This window comes from Dioscorea cayenensis, chromosome 18 (genome assembly GCF_009730915.1).
Source record: "Dioscorea cayenensis subsp. rotundata cultivar TDr96_F1 chromosome 18, TDr96_F1_v2_PseudoChromosome.rev07_lg8_w22 25.fasta, whole genome shotgun sequence".
Taxonomy (NCBI): Eukaryota; Viridiplantae; Streptophyta; class Magnoliopsida; order Dioscoreales; family Dioscoreaceae; genus Dioscorea; species Dioscorea cayenensis.
The window spans coordinates 9,047,207-9,060,192 of record NC_052488.1 but is presented as its reverse complement, the minus strand read 5'-3'; the positions used below and the strand labels follow the sequence as shown (position 1 = coordinate 9,060,192).

Sequence of the window (12,986 nt, the reverse complement as noted above, 5' to 3'; positions counted from 1 at the left end):
AATTTTGCAAGATTGTAGTGTGACTATTAAAATGATATATATGGTGGCAAGTATTTTACATTTACGTTGCATATCTGAAGGTAATTGATGTACCTGTCGACATCCATGGAAGAGCACCACCTGTAACTTTAATGGCATAAGTATTCTGCAAAAATTATTTTCATTGAGTTGTTGGAGAGAATTCCACATGGAATATTGAAGTCCCTTCATGTGCATGTTCAAACTATACCAAGCCCTTTTACTCAAAAATAGAATCCTCAAGTAGATGGAAATTTATCAGCTCCAGAAAATTCAAAGGTATGTGACAGTCTCTTCACACAACAATACATCAATGAAAATTTAAAATGTAAAATATCTACCTTTAGTTTTAACAAAATCTAGAGTTACATACCTATTCACAACCTCTTAAAGCCACCAACATCAGACCATAATCCTACCACAGATGGAACTAAGAAAACTTCATCAGTATCACAAGTATGCATCAATTCAGTTAAAAAAATTTCATAACCCTAAATACCTAATGTTGTTCCCTGAGTCTTCTTTAAACATTGCAGGTCAATAATGGAATTGATCAACCTACCTCCACACCTTCAACTGCAGTTGCACCAAGAGGACCTGTAAGGCAATATCTATCCAAATCTCAAGCAAGGAAGCAGTTTCCAGCAAGACCTCTTGTGTTTCGAGGAGCAATGCTGCAGAAAAATTTTGAAGATAACACCAAGTGGGTGGTAGGGAGACAAGAAGGAAGGTGTGGCTTCCACCAAGTCCTGGAGGAAGTAGTGGGTGTACAAGACTATAAAAAACACCCTCAAAGGAAGTGATGCTTCAAATTTTGTATTTTATTTCTTACTTTTTAATGCTTCTTGGGACTAGTGGAACCTTGTCCAATTTGTTTTGTCTAAACTTTGTCAGGTTTCCCATGTGAAAACTGGACCATGTAATGAAAGCAACCTGTAGGTTTGTAACAAACAAGTTTATTTGTGCCCAGTATGTGATATGCACATCAATTTTGTATTACTTCTGTGCTTATGAAAAAAATGAAAACTTTTAAATATTAAGCTTCTTTCTTGATTTCTTCATTTAGTATTCCATTGTTTAGTATGTTATGAAAACTAATTGCAGATTTTCATTCAATAAATGGTCAATTCATTATAATGAAGCTTGTTCAGTGGAAAATAGAATCTTAATAAAAAATTAATAAAAAAATAGCAACAAAGAACACTTAAACCAAAAAGTTCCATTCTCATTCATGTTTTCTCTCATGTATTCAACTCTTAGCAAGATAAACTGTTACCCAAAAAAAAAAGGCAAAACAAAAACTAAAACAAAAATTCTACATCCACGACTAAAGCCTGCTCTCCACAATCTTCAGTAAAGCTTGCCATTGCCTTTGCCCATCTTGCCGATGACCGCGGGATGATCTTCTCTTCTCTCTCTTTCTCACACGCTCGATCAGGTGGAACTTTCTTGTTGCAGTGCCTTGCTTTCTTCCTCCTTCTACCTTGCCTTGCTCACTACCCCGCCGGAGAAGGGCGATCTCGCCAGTGAAAGGGGGGCCCGCCAGTGAAGAATCCCTAATGTCGGACGATGAAGAATCGGGATGGGTGTGGGGTCTCTCAAGGAAAGGGAAAATAGCTAGATGACCTTGGTGACTTGGATTAAATTGCTTACATGGTTGATGATGTGTATTTCCATATAATCTTGGTGACGTGTTTAAGCCAGCATGGCTTAAATGTCTTTAATTTAATGGACGATATGTAATTCCGGTGGCTAGCTCAGCAAAAATTCATGGGAATCTAATGGGTGACCTCCCTGTGAAAGAAAATCAATGTAGGATGATTGAAAAGAAACAAATTGAAATTCAGAGAGCAAAGTAAAAAACAACCATAGTATAGTAGCCTACTAAAATTTTTACCCTATAATAATATATCTTGTTTGGCTAGAGAAAGAAAGAAAAGTAGAGGAGATATAATAGTATGATTAAAAAATTTAGGTAATTATCAATTTTTTAAAAGTTATAAATTTTTTTAGAAGGTTGTCACTTTGGAAGTGGTGATAAGATAGAGTGGGTCAACAGAATAAAACTATCATAGCTTGTTGGTTTACTAAACAAAACTTATTTTAACATATAATCTTTATTTTGTCCACCAAATAGATCCTAAGTATCTAATTATAATTGTGTCATTTAACTCCACTCAGCTAACATTAACATACCCTCCATGAATTATAATAAAATGAGCTGTACTTATCAAAATTATAATTTTTTTAAAAATTAAGAAATAAAATAGGTTTAATTATTTAGTTAAAAGTTGAGCCAATGGTTAGAATAGTTTTCAACATAGATTAGAATAGTTTTCAACATAGATTCAAGACAGATTACATGTGGAATGCGTTCCCTAAGAACAAATGGTTAAAGAGATATTTTTAAAGAGTTTTATGTAAGAATTATTATAATTTTCGTCCATTTAGATTTATTGAATAATTTAGCACTTACTTAAATTTTAATAAAAAGATAACTTAAAAAATAAGTTTTGAAAAAATAATATATATTCTAGTCATGCAATTTATTTATAATACTCAAATTAAAATATTAGGATTAATTGCATACATATATCGAGACAGGGATGGAGGGCAACAAGGGGATCAAAAAAGGGGTGGGGATTTTTTTTTTTTCGTCCTTGACTCAATCTCTAGTCCAAGGACTAAGGCTAAATCGTGGGAGTTGTAATTTCATGGACTGGGTTCAGTAGGAATTACAGTGAAACAGAGACGTAGCCTCACAACAACCAAGTTTGATATTTTTAAAATTTATTTTATTATTTTTTTTTCGTGGTGCTAACTCTGGTATTGGAGTTATTAATCCCAATACTGGAATTACCTTAGTATTCAAAAAACTTGGTTGTTGTGAGACCACGTCTGGGTTCCACTGTGATTCCCACAGAAATTAGTCCGTGGTATCACAACTCAAATCGTAAATCCTATCTTTGCTTTCTCACGTAAAAAAACCTAATAATATTGATATCTTCTGGTCAATATGAGACGGATCCTCATGGGTTGCTAAATATAATTATAATAATGATATTAATCAATTTTATGAAATTGATTATTTTTGAAAGTTATATATAGTAGTTTTATTGTGTATAAGTCAATATACCTATTTGTCTATGTAAAAATCCATTTGTCATTTAGGATGAAAATGGATCTTAGTTAACGAGTTAGATATGAAAAATTCAAGATAGTAACCCATCCCCATCAGTGAGGGCTTGGCATATTCCAATAAAGTAATTTGCTATTCGGCTATATTTACTGATTCCTTAACCTAAACTTTTGCCTCATGCTGCTCAAAGTGCTATCGTCTTTGATTCAACAGTTTCTTAATTCTTAATTTCTGATGCAAATTCCTCTCAATTTTTTGGACCTTCCTCAAATAATTCTATCGGATTTCCTCATGCCATGCATGATTTCATGCACATAAAGAAAGAAAAAAAGTCAAAGATCAATTAAGGTTATAGAAAAACAAAATGAAAAAAAAAAATAGCTAAAGTAATAAATTCCTAGTGTTTCTAATATCTCAAGCCTTTGCAACAATGTTGAGCATTTGATCGGTTGTGTTCCGATATTAGAAAGTGCACATGTCGCTCCAAGTAATAGAGCCAGTGTAGTACTCATTTTCCAACTATTTTGAATTAAAGAAAACTAAATCAAAACGCTCTACAAAACAATAAATGAATGGGAGGCAATGAATCATATGAAGGAGGCAAATTCAATATCTCATTTTTAATTATTATTAGTTTTAATTATTTAAATTAATTATTTGAATAAATAATTTTTTATATAATTACATGTTGATAAAAGAGAAAGCGTCTATCACACTTTTATTGTTTTAATTAAAATTTTATATTAATAATTTTTATTTAATTGAAATCTCCATTAACAAAAAGTGTTTTTTCAATTAAATCATTATAATTAATCAGCACTGTTCATCTAACAATAATATTATTCATTTTCTACCCAATCCATTCTTACTCTAGCATTTATAAAACAATGTAATGCTGCTCTCAATTTAGCCACCAAAACACAAAATAGCGCGCAGATCAACCCGACAAGAACGGCACCATTCAGTACAACCCGAGTTTCATCGCTTGTCCCGAAATGGGTCCCCTCGTGGCCTTAAAACCCTTAGACGAGAAAAGATTTCCCGCAATCCCAAGCTGGAAAGGAAGCTACACACCATCTACCCAAGACACATCTCGTGACACCAAGTCATGTCTCTTATCATAAAACAAACCTTTTCATACAAGATGGCACCAAATAGAATCCAATGCCAAAACAAACCATTAATATATATATATATATATATATGAATAATTTAATAAAACATAAAATTCTCATAAAATGAATTAATCCAAATTAACAAAACATGAAGCTTCAAACAGCACAGCCGTTTCTAGAGAAGCCGAGCCGAGAAGCATCACGATCGAAGACGAAAAGAAAGCCTTGTTGCATTAAGTTACCAATAACACCGAAGCCGGCGTCAGCAGGCTGCAGCGCTAAACAAGTGACACCATCCGCCGCTTCGATGAAATAGTTCCCCGGAGGAGGGGCCAGGACGGCGCCGCCGAGAAGCTTGAAGACAAGCTTGGGCTTCCGCAAAGGTTTGGTAGAGTTCACGCAAAGATCAAAACCTGGTGGTCCATGAGAGATCTTGAAACGGTCTGGGATTTTCAGAGCCATTGTGGAGACGATCTGGTCATAAGCTGGGGTGGGGAGGAAGCTCAATGTAGTACCGGAGTCGATGATGGTGCCGCCGTTGCCAGTGTTTGGGTCGAGAACCCAGACATCAGGATCGATTGGGAGTGGAATATTGTTCAAATATACAGCGGTGATGTGGATGTAGTAGAATGTGGGGGAGACTGGGTTGGATAAGAGTGGAGTGAAGCTCAAGTTTGAAGTGAAGCTTGGTTTGATAGAGTGATGACCGATGAGAAGGAAGCTGGTTGGGGGAGGGGAGAGAGTGTAGTCAAGAAGGCAGTAAGAGAAGAGGTTGCCCAAGTTGGAGGAGGTATGGGAGGGGAAGGAGATGGGGCCGCGGCCGAGGCCGAGGACGCCGTGGGCTGAGGAGAGGGCAGGGCCGGGGGAGATGTTGAAGGCGCAGCCAAAAGGAAGGTTGGGGATGTGGGTGGGGTGGCCGGAGAGGGTGTGAAGAGTGGCAACATCGTGGGAGAAGAAGCCGGAAGTTGAGGAAGAGTCGGCGTAGGCGTAGTGGTAGCGGCAGGGGGAGTGAAGACGGGTGTGGTTGCAGGAGTGAGAGGGGTGAGGGATGAGGTGGCAGGAAGGGGAGTAGCAGTGGAAAGGTGAGAAGGTGATGGAGTGACGGGGGAGGAAGGTAGTGCCCGGAGGGTGGTGAAAAGAGCAATTTGAACGGCAGGGGGAGCAGCGAGTCCAGATTAGGTCACTGCCTGTGTCGACGATGAGGTGGAGGCGCTGGGGTGGAGTGCCGAGGTGAAACTCGACAAGGTATTGACCGGAGCCGGTGGAGGCGCCGGAGATGATTGGGGCGGAGAGAGTGGTGCGGGATGAGAGGAAGGAGAGGCGGATGGAGTCTTGGGTGAGGGTTTGAGAGAGGGAATGGTGATGGTTACCGTTGTAGCGGAGGTTGAGTTTTAGATAGTCAGGTTTGGAGTGGGTTGGGTGGAAAAGGATGAAGAAGAGGAGCGTGAGCGTTTGGATCATTGTGAGATGGAGACTGATGAATGAGAAGGGAATTGATGCTTTGGACGTTTTAAATGGAGTTGTTTTTTGACGCGTTATGAGAGTTTGGTGGGCTGGTGAAGATGATGGGGCGAGGGTGTAAGAACAAGATTTTACAGGCTGTACCTCGTGGGGAGAGTCAGGGACCGGCCATGATCGTGCTCTCTGATCATCGCTATTACTGTAACTCACACCAAATCACTAGTGTTAGTACGTGGCTTGAGTCTACTTGATGTCCTCTTTTGGTGGAGCAGACCTAAAGTAGAAATACAAGTCATTGTCTTTGCTGAGGATATGTTTGCTGCATTTAACAACTGTAGCAACAGTAGTTTTACTGTTGAAAAGCATGCTTGTACTTAATAAGTTTGGTAATTGTCATGTTAGCTACATGACAATTAGGTATGTGTCTTGTCTGTAATAGTGTCCAACCATGGTTAAGTTAGCTAACCATGAGTTTAGTTGCTTAAGGGTTAAGTCTCTTGGAGCCTATATAAGGCCCCCTTGTGTTGTAAGGAGGGGCATCACCTCTTGGGCATTATAGTCCTAGTATCATCCTCATCCTTGTATCCACCCATCCTAAGCATTATGCAATAAAGAAGTCCCTCATTTGTGAATACATCTCTTGTCTCCCTTGCTCCTAGCTCTCATGCTCTCTTTCTCTTAACTCTTTCCGTAAGCTTCCGCACTAACCGTTACTTCACCCCGGATGATCCCCGGAGTAAGTTGAACGGCATCCCCAACATCCACGTGTACGGCGCACACACACCCTGTGATATAGTGGTATCAGAGATACAGTAACCTTCCTCGAAAACCTCAAGGTAATGTTTACCATGCAGGGGTAAAACCCTTAACAGGGTCCCCAACATGTAGATAGTAAGTTTTACCTTGGTATTATAGCTTTTATTTGATCCATGAACCCATATTTAAAAATCTAAAAAATGAGTTTTGTACAGATCTTTGAAAAATATTTTTGAGCTTAAAAGATGTATCTTTTATATAAAGAGTTTTTCTAACTAATCTAAGAGTAAGACAAACTGGAGAACACCAAACAGTACCCGCCAGAGGACAGGAGGTCCGTTTAGGGGAAAAGGAGTATGGAGGTAAGTCTGAACTCTGAAAGTTGGAAAGATAAACTCTCATATATTAAAAGATAATCAAGATGATCTCAAAAAATTATACTTCCGAGTAATTATGCAAAGTGGAACACTCAGGCTTTGGAAACTGGAGACTCTACAAGGATCGCCCAAGTACTAGAGGGAAAGGGTCAGTAGGTCCTAAGACGGTAAGGTTGAATGAGCCGACATGAGAATGTCCATGGTGAAAAGGAGTTTAATTTTAAAAAACCCACAAAAAACTAAAAAACCAACAAAAACCAAAAACATGTTTTTACTTACAATAATTATGGATCAAATAGGGTTATTTACCAAGTTTAACTTCTATCATATTACATGTTGTGGATCTTGTTACTGCATAAGTATTCTCTCTTATTTATTTCAAGCTATTACAAAGTAGTAGTAAATTTTATTTTACTGCAAATTAGTAGTAATTTTATATTTTCTACAAATCTTATTTCAGTTCAATCTAAAAACAAAAATCAATCAAAGTTTATTTAACAACAATTATTATTACAACGAAATCTTAAATCAACAAAAGGAAATCAACTTAATAATAAAAATCAAAATATCAAACAAACAATCAAACCAACAATATTAACAAAATATCAAAGAAAGAAATCATAAATCATCACATCAAATTAAAATGAATCAAATTCTAAAAGAAATATTGGAAGTCCCTCATTTGTGAATACATCTCTTGTCTCCCTTGCTCCTAGCTCTTATGCTCTCTTTCTCTTAACTCTTTCCGTAAGCTTCCGCACTAACCGTTACTTCACCCCGGATGATCCCCGGAGTAAGTTGAACGGCATCCCCAACATCCACGTGTACGACGCACACACACCCTGTGATATAGTTTTTTTATTCTCTTTTTTGTCCTCTATCGAAATGCTCGACTAGTCCCTCACTTTTTGAAAATGTGCCCACTTAGTTAAAAATGCTCCCATCGGGTCCCCTCTACTTTTTAAAAATGTGCCCACTTAGAGGGACTAAGTGGGCACATTTCTAAAAATTAGAGAGACCCGGTTGGGGAGCATTTTTAACTAAGCTGGGCACATTTTCAAAAGTAGAGGGACTAGTCGGGAGCATTTCTGAGTAGAGGGACCAAAAGGGAAGAGAGAGAAAAGTAGAGGGACCAACTAGGGTATTATACCAAAATTTTAAGAATAAATCATGTGCTCCCAGTTTTGTGAAAAAAATAATAAAAAAAGTTTTTTTTTTTTTTCATTTTATAAGTGTGTGATTTCTCCGGCTAATTGATTAAAATATTGTAACTTTATAAATTATTTTCTAAATTGCGCATTTCCGGAAATGCGTATTTATATTTTTTTTAATATTTTTTTAAATTAATGGTCCCACTGGATCTTTTTAATATTTAAATTTTATTTTTTTAAAACAGAGGCCCCTTTATTTTTTTAATATTAAGTTTTTATTTTTTAAAAAACCGCGGGTCCTGGTAGTTTTTTAAATTTAAAAAATTTTACATCCAAGCTCTTAAATAAATAATTTAAATATTTTTTCATAATAAAAGGTTGTTGGGATGAATTATTGGTGGCATGTAGCACCTACCCCATTCATGAAAGCCATTGGATGAAATTGATCTTAGCCATCCATTTGTCAGATGCAGGCGTATATAAACCCTCTAAGTTTTTTTTTCTAAAACACACAAGTATTTTCTATAACAAAAAAAAATTCAATATATAGAGAAGCACTTCTTTAAAAAAAAATTTATTGTAGTTTTTTTATTTTCTTGCAAAGTTATTTTATTTTTTAAAATTAAATCTTGTAAAATTCATATTTTTGTCATACTGAACAAAGGTGACAACCTTAGTCGAGAGGAACACCGACCAATGGCTGCAGGAACTCTTGACGAAAGAACAAGCTTCCACTACAGTTACTTGTAGTGAAAGTAGAAATAACATAGCAGAAGTGAGAAAAAATAAGTTATAAGAAAAATTAATGAAAATTATAAAGGTTTGAATGTAAAAATTTTTTTAATGTAAAAACTAACGAACCGTAGTTTTTTTAAAAATAAAAATTTAACATTATAAAAATAATGGGCCCTCTGTTTTTAAAAAAAAATGAAATTTAAATATTAAAATAATATAGTGGGACCCTTAATTTTAAAAAATTATACGCATTTCCATAAATAATTACGGAAATGCGTAATTTGAGAATTAATTAAAAAAATTGCAATATTTTAATCAATTAGCCTGATTTCTCCCCTGATAAAAAAATGAAAAAATTGTTCAAAATTTTTTAATGTTGTTAATTCCCAAAAGTAAAATAATCAATTTATTTAAAAACGTCGTATTTGATATAAATTTTTTTTAATCTATTAATTTTTCACAAAATTTTAATAAATTAAAAGAACTTAAATTTCAAAAAATAAACAAAGGGAAAATTACTGTTTACCCCTCAAGAATTTCAAAACTTCCCAAACAGCCCCTGTGAGTTTTGAATATCTTAGACAGCCCTTCCTTTATTGTTTCACTTCCTTTTTACCCCCTGCATTATGAAATTCCATTATTGCCCTTATACCATTTTGCATACATTTTTTCATTCTTTTTGCATGTACTCATTTCTTAAACAGAGAGTTCATTTCTTAAACAGAGAGCTCATTTCTTTAAACAGAAACCTCATTTCTTAAACAAAAAACTCATTTCTTAAACAGAAACATCATTTTGTTAAACAGAAAACTCATTTTTTAAACAGAAACATTGATATTTAAACAGAAAAACCAATATTTACGTGAAAAATTAATACTGGGTATAAAAACCAATTAATCTTGGCCACTCGTATATATTTAAATAGAAACAACGATATTTAAGCACTTTTTTAAACGTAAACGCAATATATTAAACAGAAACATCGATAGTTAAACAAAGACAATCAAGCATAAAGACGATCGTTCTTTATTATATGGAGATAACGATATTTACATTAAAAATTTAATAAGTTTGTGGAAAAGAATTTAGGTTAGCAGGATTACATTATAACTACAAACAAACTTATAACTACAAACAAAAGAATTTAGGTTAGCATGAAGAGTAATACATGTACTCATTTCTTAAATAGAGAACTCATTTTTTAAACAAAAAGTTCATTTTTTAAACAGAAAGCTCATTTTTTAAAATAGAAACTTCATTTCTTAAACAGAAAACTCATTTCTTAAACAGAAACCTAATAGAAATCTCATTTTTTAAACAGAAACCTCTTTTTTTTTAAACAGAAAACTCATTTTTTAAACAGAAACATTGATATTTAAACAGAAAAACCAATATTTACATGACAAATTAATTCTGTGTATAAAAACCAATTAATCTTGGCCACTCGTACATATTTAAATAGAAACAACGATATTTAAGCACTTTTTTAAACGTAAACGCAATACATTAAACAGAAGCATCGATAGTTAAACAAAGACAACCAAGCATAAAGACGGTTATTCTTTATTATATGGAGATAACGATATTTACATTAAAAATTTAATAAGTTTGTGGAAAAGAATTTAAGTTAGCATGATTACATTATAACTACAAACAAACTTATAACTACAAACAAAAGAATTTAGGTTAGCATGAAGAGTAATACATGTACTCATTTCTTAAATAGAGAACTCATTTCTTAAGCAGAGAGCTCATTTTTTTAAACAATAACCTCATTTCTTAAACAGAAACCTAACAGAAATCTCATTTCTTAAACAGAAAACCTCATTTTTTTTAAACAGCAAACTCATTTTTTAAACAGAAACATTGATATTTAAACATAAAAACCAATATTTACGTGACAAATTAATCATGGGTATAAAAACCAATTAATCTTGGCCACTCATACATATTTAAATCGAAACAACGATATTTAAGCACTTTTTTAAACGTAAACGCAATATATTAAACAGAAACATCGATAGTTAAACAAAGACAAACAAGCATAAAGATTACCGTTCTTTATTGTATGGAGATAACGATATTTACATTAAAAATTTAATAAGTTTGTGGGAAAAAATTTAGGTTAGCATGATTACATTATAATTACAAACAAAAGAATTTATGTTAGCATGAAGAGTAATGCATGTACTCATTTCTTAAACAGAAAACTTATTTTTTAAACAGAACCTCATACTTTAAATAGAAACCTCATATTTTAAACAGAAGCCTCATGTATTAAATAGAAACTCATTGCAACCAAGGGCATTATAGTCAAACCCTGTCACGTTTGCCACAACTGACTGTGACCATTTGAAAGATGCACTTAAGAATTTTGCTATCAAACGTAATTTTAACTTTACATTCATTAAGAATGACAAGCAAAGAGTGACTATGAAGTGTGCTGCTGAAGGTTGTGAATGGCTTGTCCACGCGTCCGTAGAAGGTAACCACGAGACGTTTAGGATCAAGATGATGTATCCCACACACACATGTGGTGGAGGTATTGGCACGTCCTCACATCCCAAGGCATCAAAAAAGTGGGTGAGTGCACGTGTTATACAAAAGCTTAAGGACCGTCCCCTGCATAGGGCTATTGACATTCAACGTGATATGTTGCGAGACCACGGTGTCCATTTATCCTATAAACAAGCTTGGCTAGGGAAAAAGGTCGCCAAGGATGTTCTCCATTGGAATGAGGTGGCTAGCTATGATTTATTAATGTGGTACGCAAAGAAGGTGTTAGTAACAAACCCTGGTAGCGTTGCTATCGTAGAGAATGACGGTGGCCGGTTCAAACGCGCGTTTTTTGCCTTTAAAGCATGTGTGATTGGTTTCAAGACAGGATGTAGGCCATTGTTGTACTTGGATGGAACTCACTTGCTCGGTAAATACGGAGGCACTTTGTTAGGTGCAATGGGAAAGGATGGGAATGATGGTTTCTTTCATGTGGCATTTGCAATTGTATATAATGAAACGGATGGCAACTGGACGTGGTTTTTGTCAAAGCTTGGAGATACTATATACGATGATGCTGGTCATAACCGTAGATCCTATAATGTGTCGATAGATGATTGACTACAGGTTGTTATTTACATGTACCTTGCATATTCAAAAACTGTTTGCCACAACAAAAGCGGTAATGTAATGGATGATGTTAACTGAAAACAACTAATTTTAATTAGTATGATCTACTTTTAAGCAGTATGAACTAATTTTAACTTGGAACTATTCTTTTTAAGTAAAAACACATATATGTGCATGACAAACAACTCTTGTTTGAAGTAGCATAGTAATAGACAAATAACTACATGTCCAGAACTGAAAATAGAAGAAAAATCAAGTTAATGAGAATGATGAGTATAACACATCTTAACAGTTTTTTGGGTCTCCGGGAGTTAGATGACGATGGGCGATGCCATCCATCAATATGCGAGCCGCAAAACGTAGACGCAAGTGTAGAATGTCAGTCTGGGGAAGTTTTAGTTTCTCACTAGCGAGTATTTGCTCCATGAAGCGCATGACATAGACTGGACAATCGATAATACCCGGCTTTTGCTACGAGCAACTCCGTTCGTGTCTGAGAGAGTAAGCTTCCGTGGCAGTATCACCAAATTCAATTGCTAAACATTTGTCAAATAGTTCCCGCTGGCAACAAAACATGCATCGGTTAAGCATAAAGACGACGAAATTAGTAGCGGTTTAAATGAATAAAAATATTGTGTACCACGCGGATGGCATCCTGATCATATTTCAGACTGACAAACGAGGAATAATGAATATATTCCTTTTTTTCTTTATCGAGCATGAGGATATGGAAGTGACCATGAAGTATAAAAGGCATTAAGATGACATCAACATCTGCAAACCAGTGTATAACATCCGCCATCATGAGCAACGACTCTTCTCCTGTGTGCTCTGTCGAGGACATCAACAGAGTAAGTGGTCGGGTAATTGCTGCGCTTACCCTATAAGGGTACGGTTCGTTATTAATCTGTTCCATGAGTATCAATACATATACGTCCATCATATCATCAGCAACCATTTTCTTCCCCTCCAACAGAGTGTAGACACGTGCCTGAGTGGTGTATGACACATCATTCGTCCAGACATAAGTCCTACCCGATCAAAGCAGCAAAATTGAGCGAGAACATTGAAACTTAAGTGGAAACATAGAATCAATAAGCTAAAACAT

At 35.3% G+C, this 12,986-nt stretch overlaps 2 protein-coding genes across 2 annotated transcripts; one reads left to right on the top strand and one right to left on the bottom strand.

Annotated features, from left to right (window-relative positions):
- Nucleotides 1-4,368: 4,368 nt before the first annotated feature.
- On the bottom strand, nucleotides 4,369-6,282 carry LOC120281750 (aspartic proteinase nepenthesin-1). The gene has a single exon (XM_039288450.1). The coding sequence runs from the start codon at nucleotides 5,731-5,733 to the stop codon at nucleotides 4,429-4,431; it is 1,305 nt and encodes a 434-aa protein (XP_039144384.1). The 5' UTR covers nucleotides 5,734-6,282; the 3' UTR covers nucleotides 4,369-4,428.
- A 4,903-nt stretch (nucleotides 6,283-11,185) lies between these two features.
- On the top strand, nucleotides 11,186-11,869 carry LOC120282768. The gene has a single exon (XM_039289615.1). It carries the CDS (start codon nucleotides 11,186-11,188, stop codon nucleotides 11,867-11,869), a length of 684 nt encoding a protein of 227 aa, XP_039145549.1.
- Nucleotides 11,870-12,986: the final 1,117 nt, after the last annotated feature.

What these genes read in the sequence shown, in the direction of transcription:
- LOC120282768 (XM_039289615.1), top strand. Translation starts at nt 11,186, where the DNA reads ATGAAGTGTGCTGCTGAAGGTTGTGAATGGCTTGTCCACGCGTCCGTA.
- LOC120281750 (XM_039288450.1), bottom strand. Translation starts at nt 5,733, where the DNA reads ATGATCCAAACGCTCACGCTCCTCTTCTTCATCCTTTTCCACCCAACC.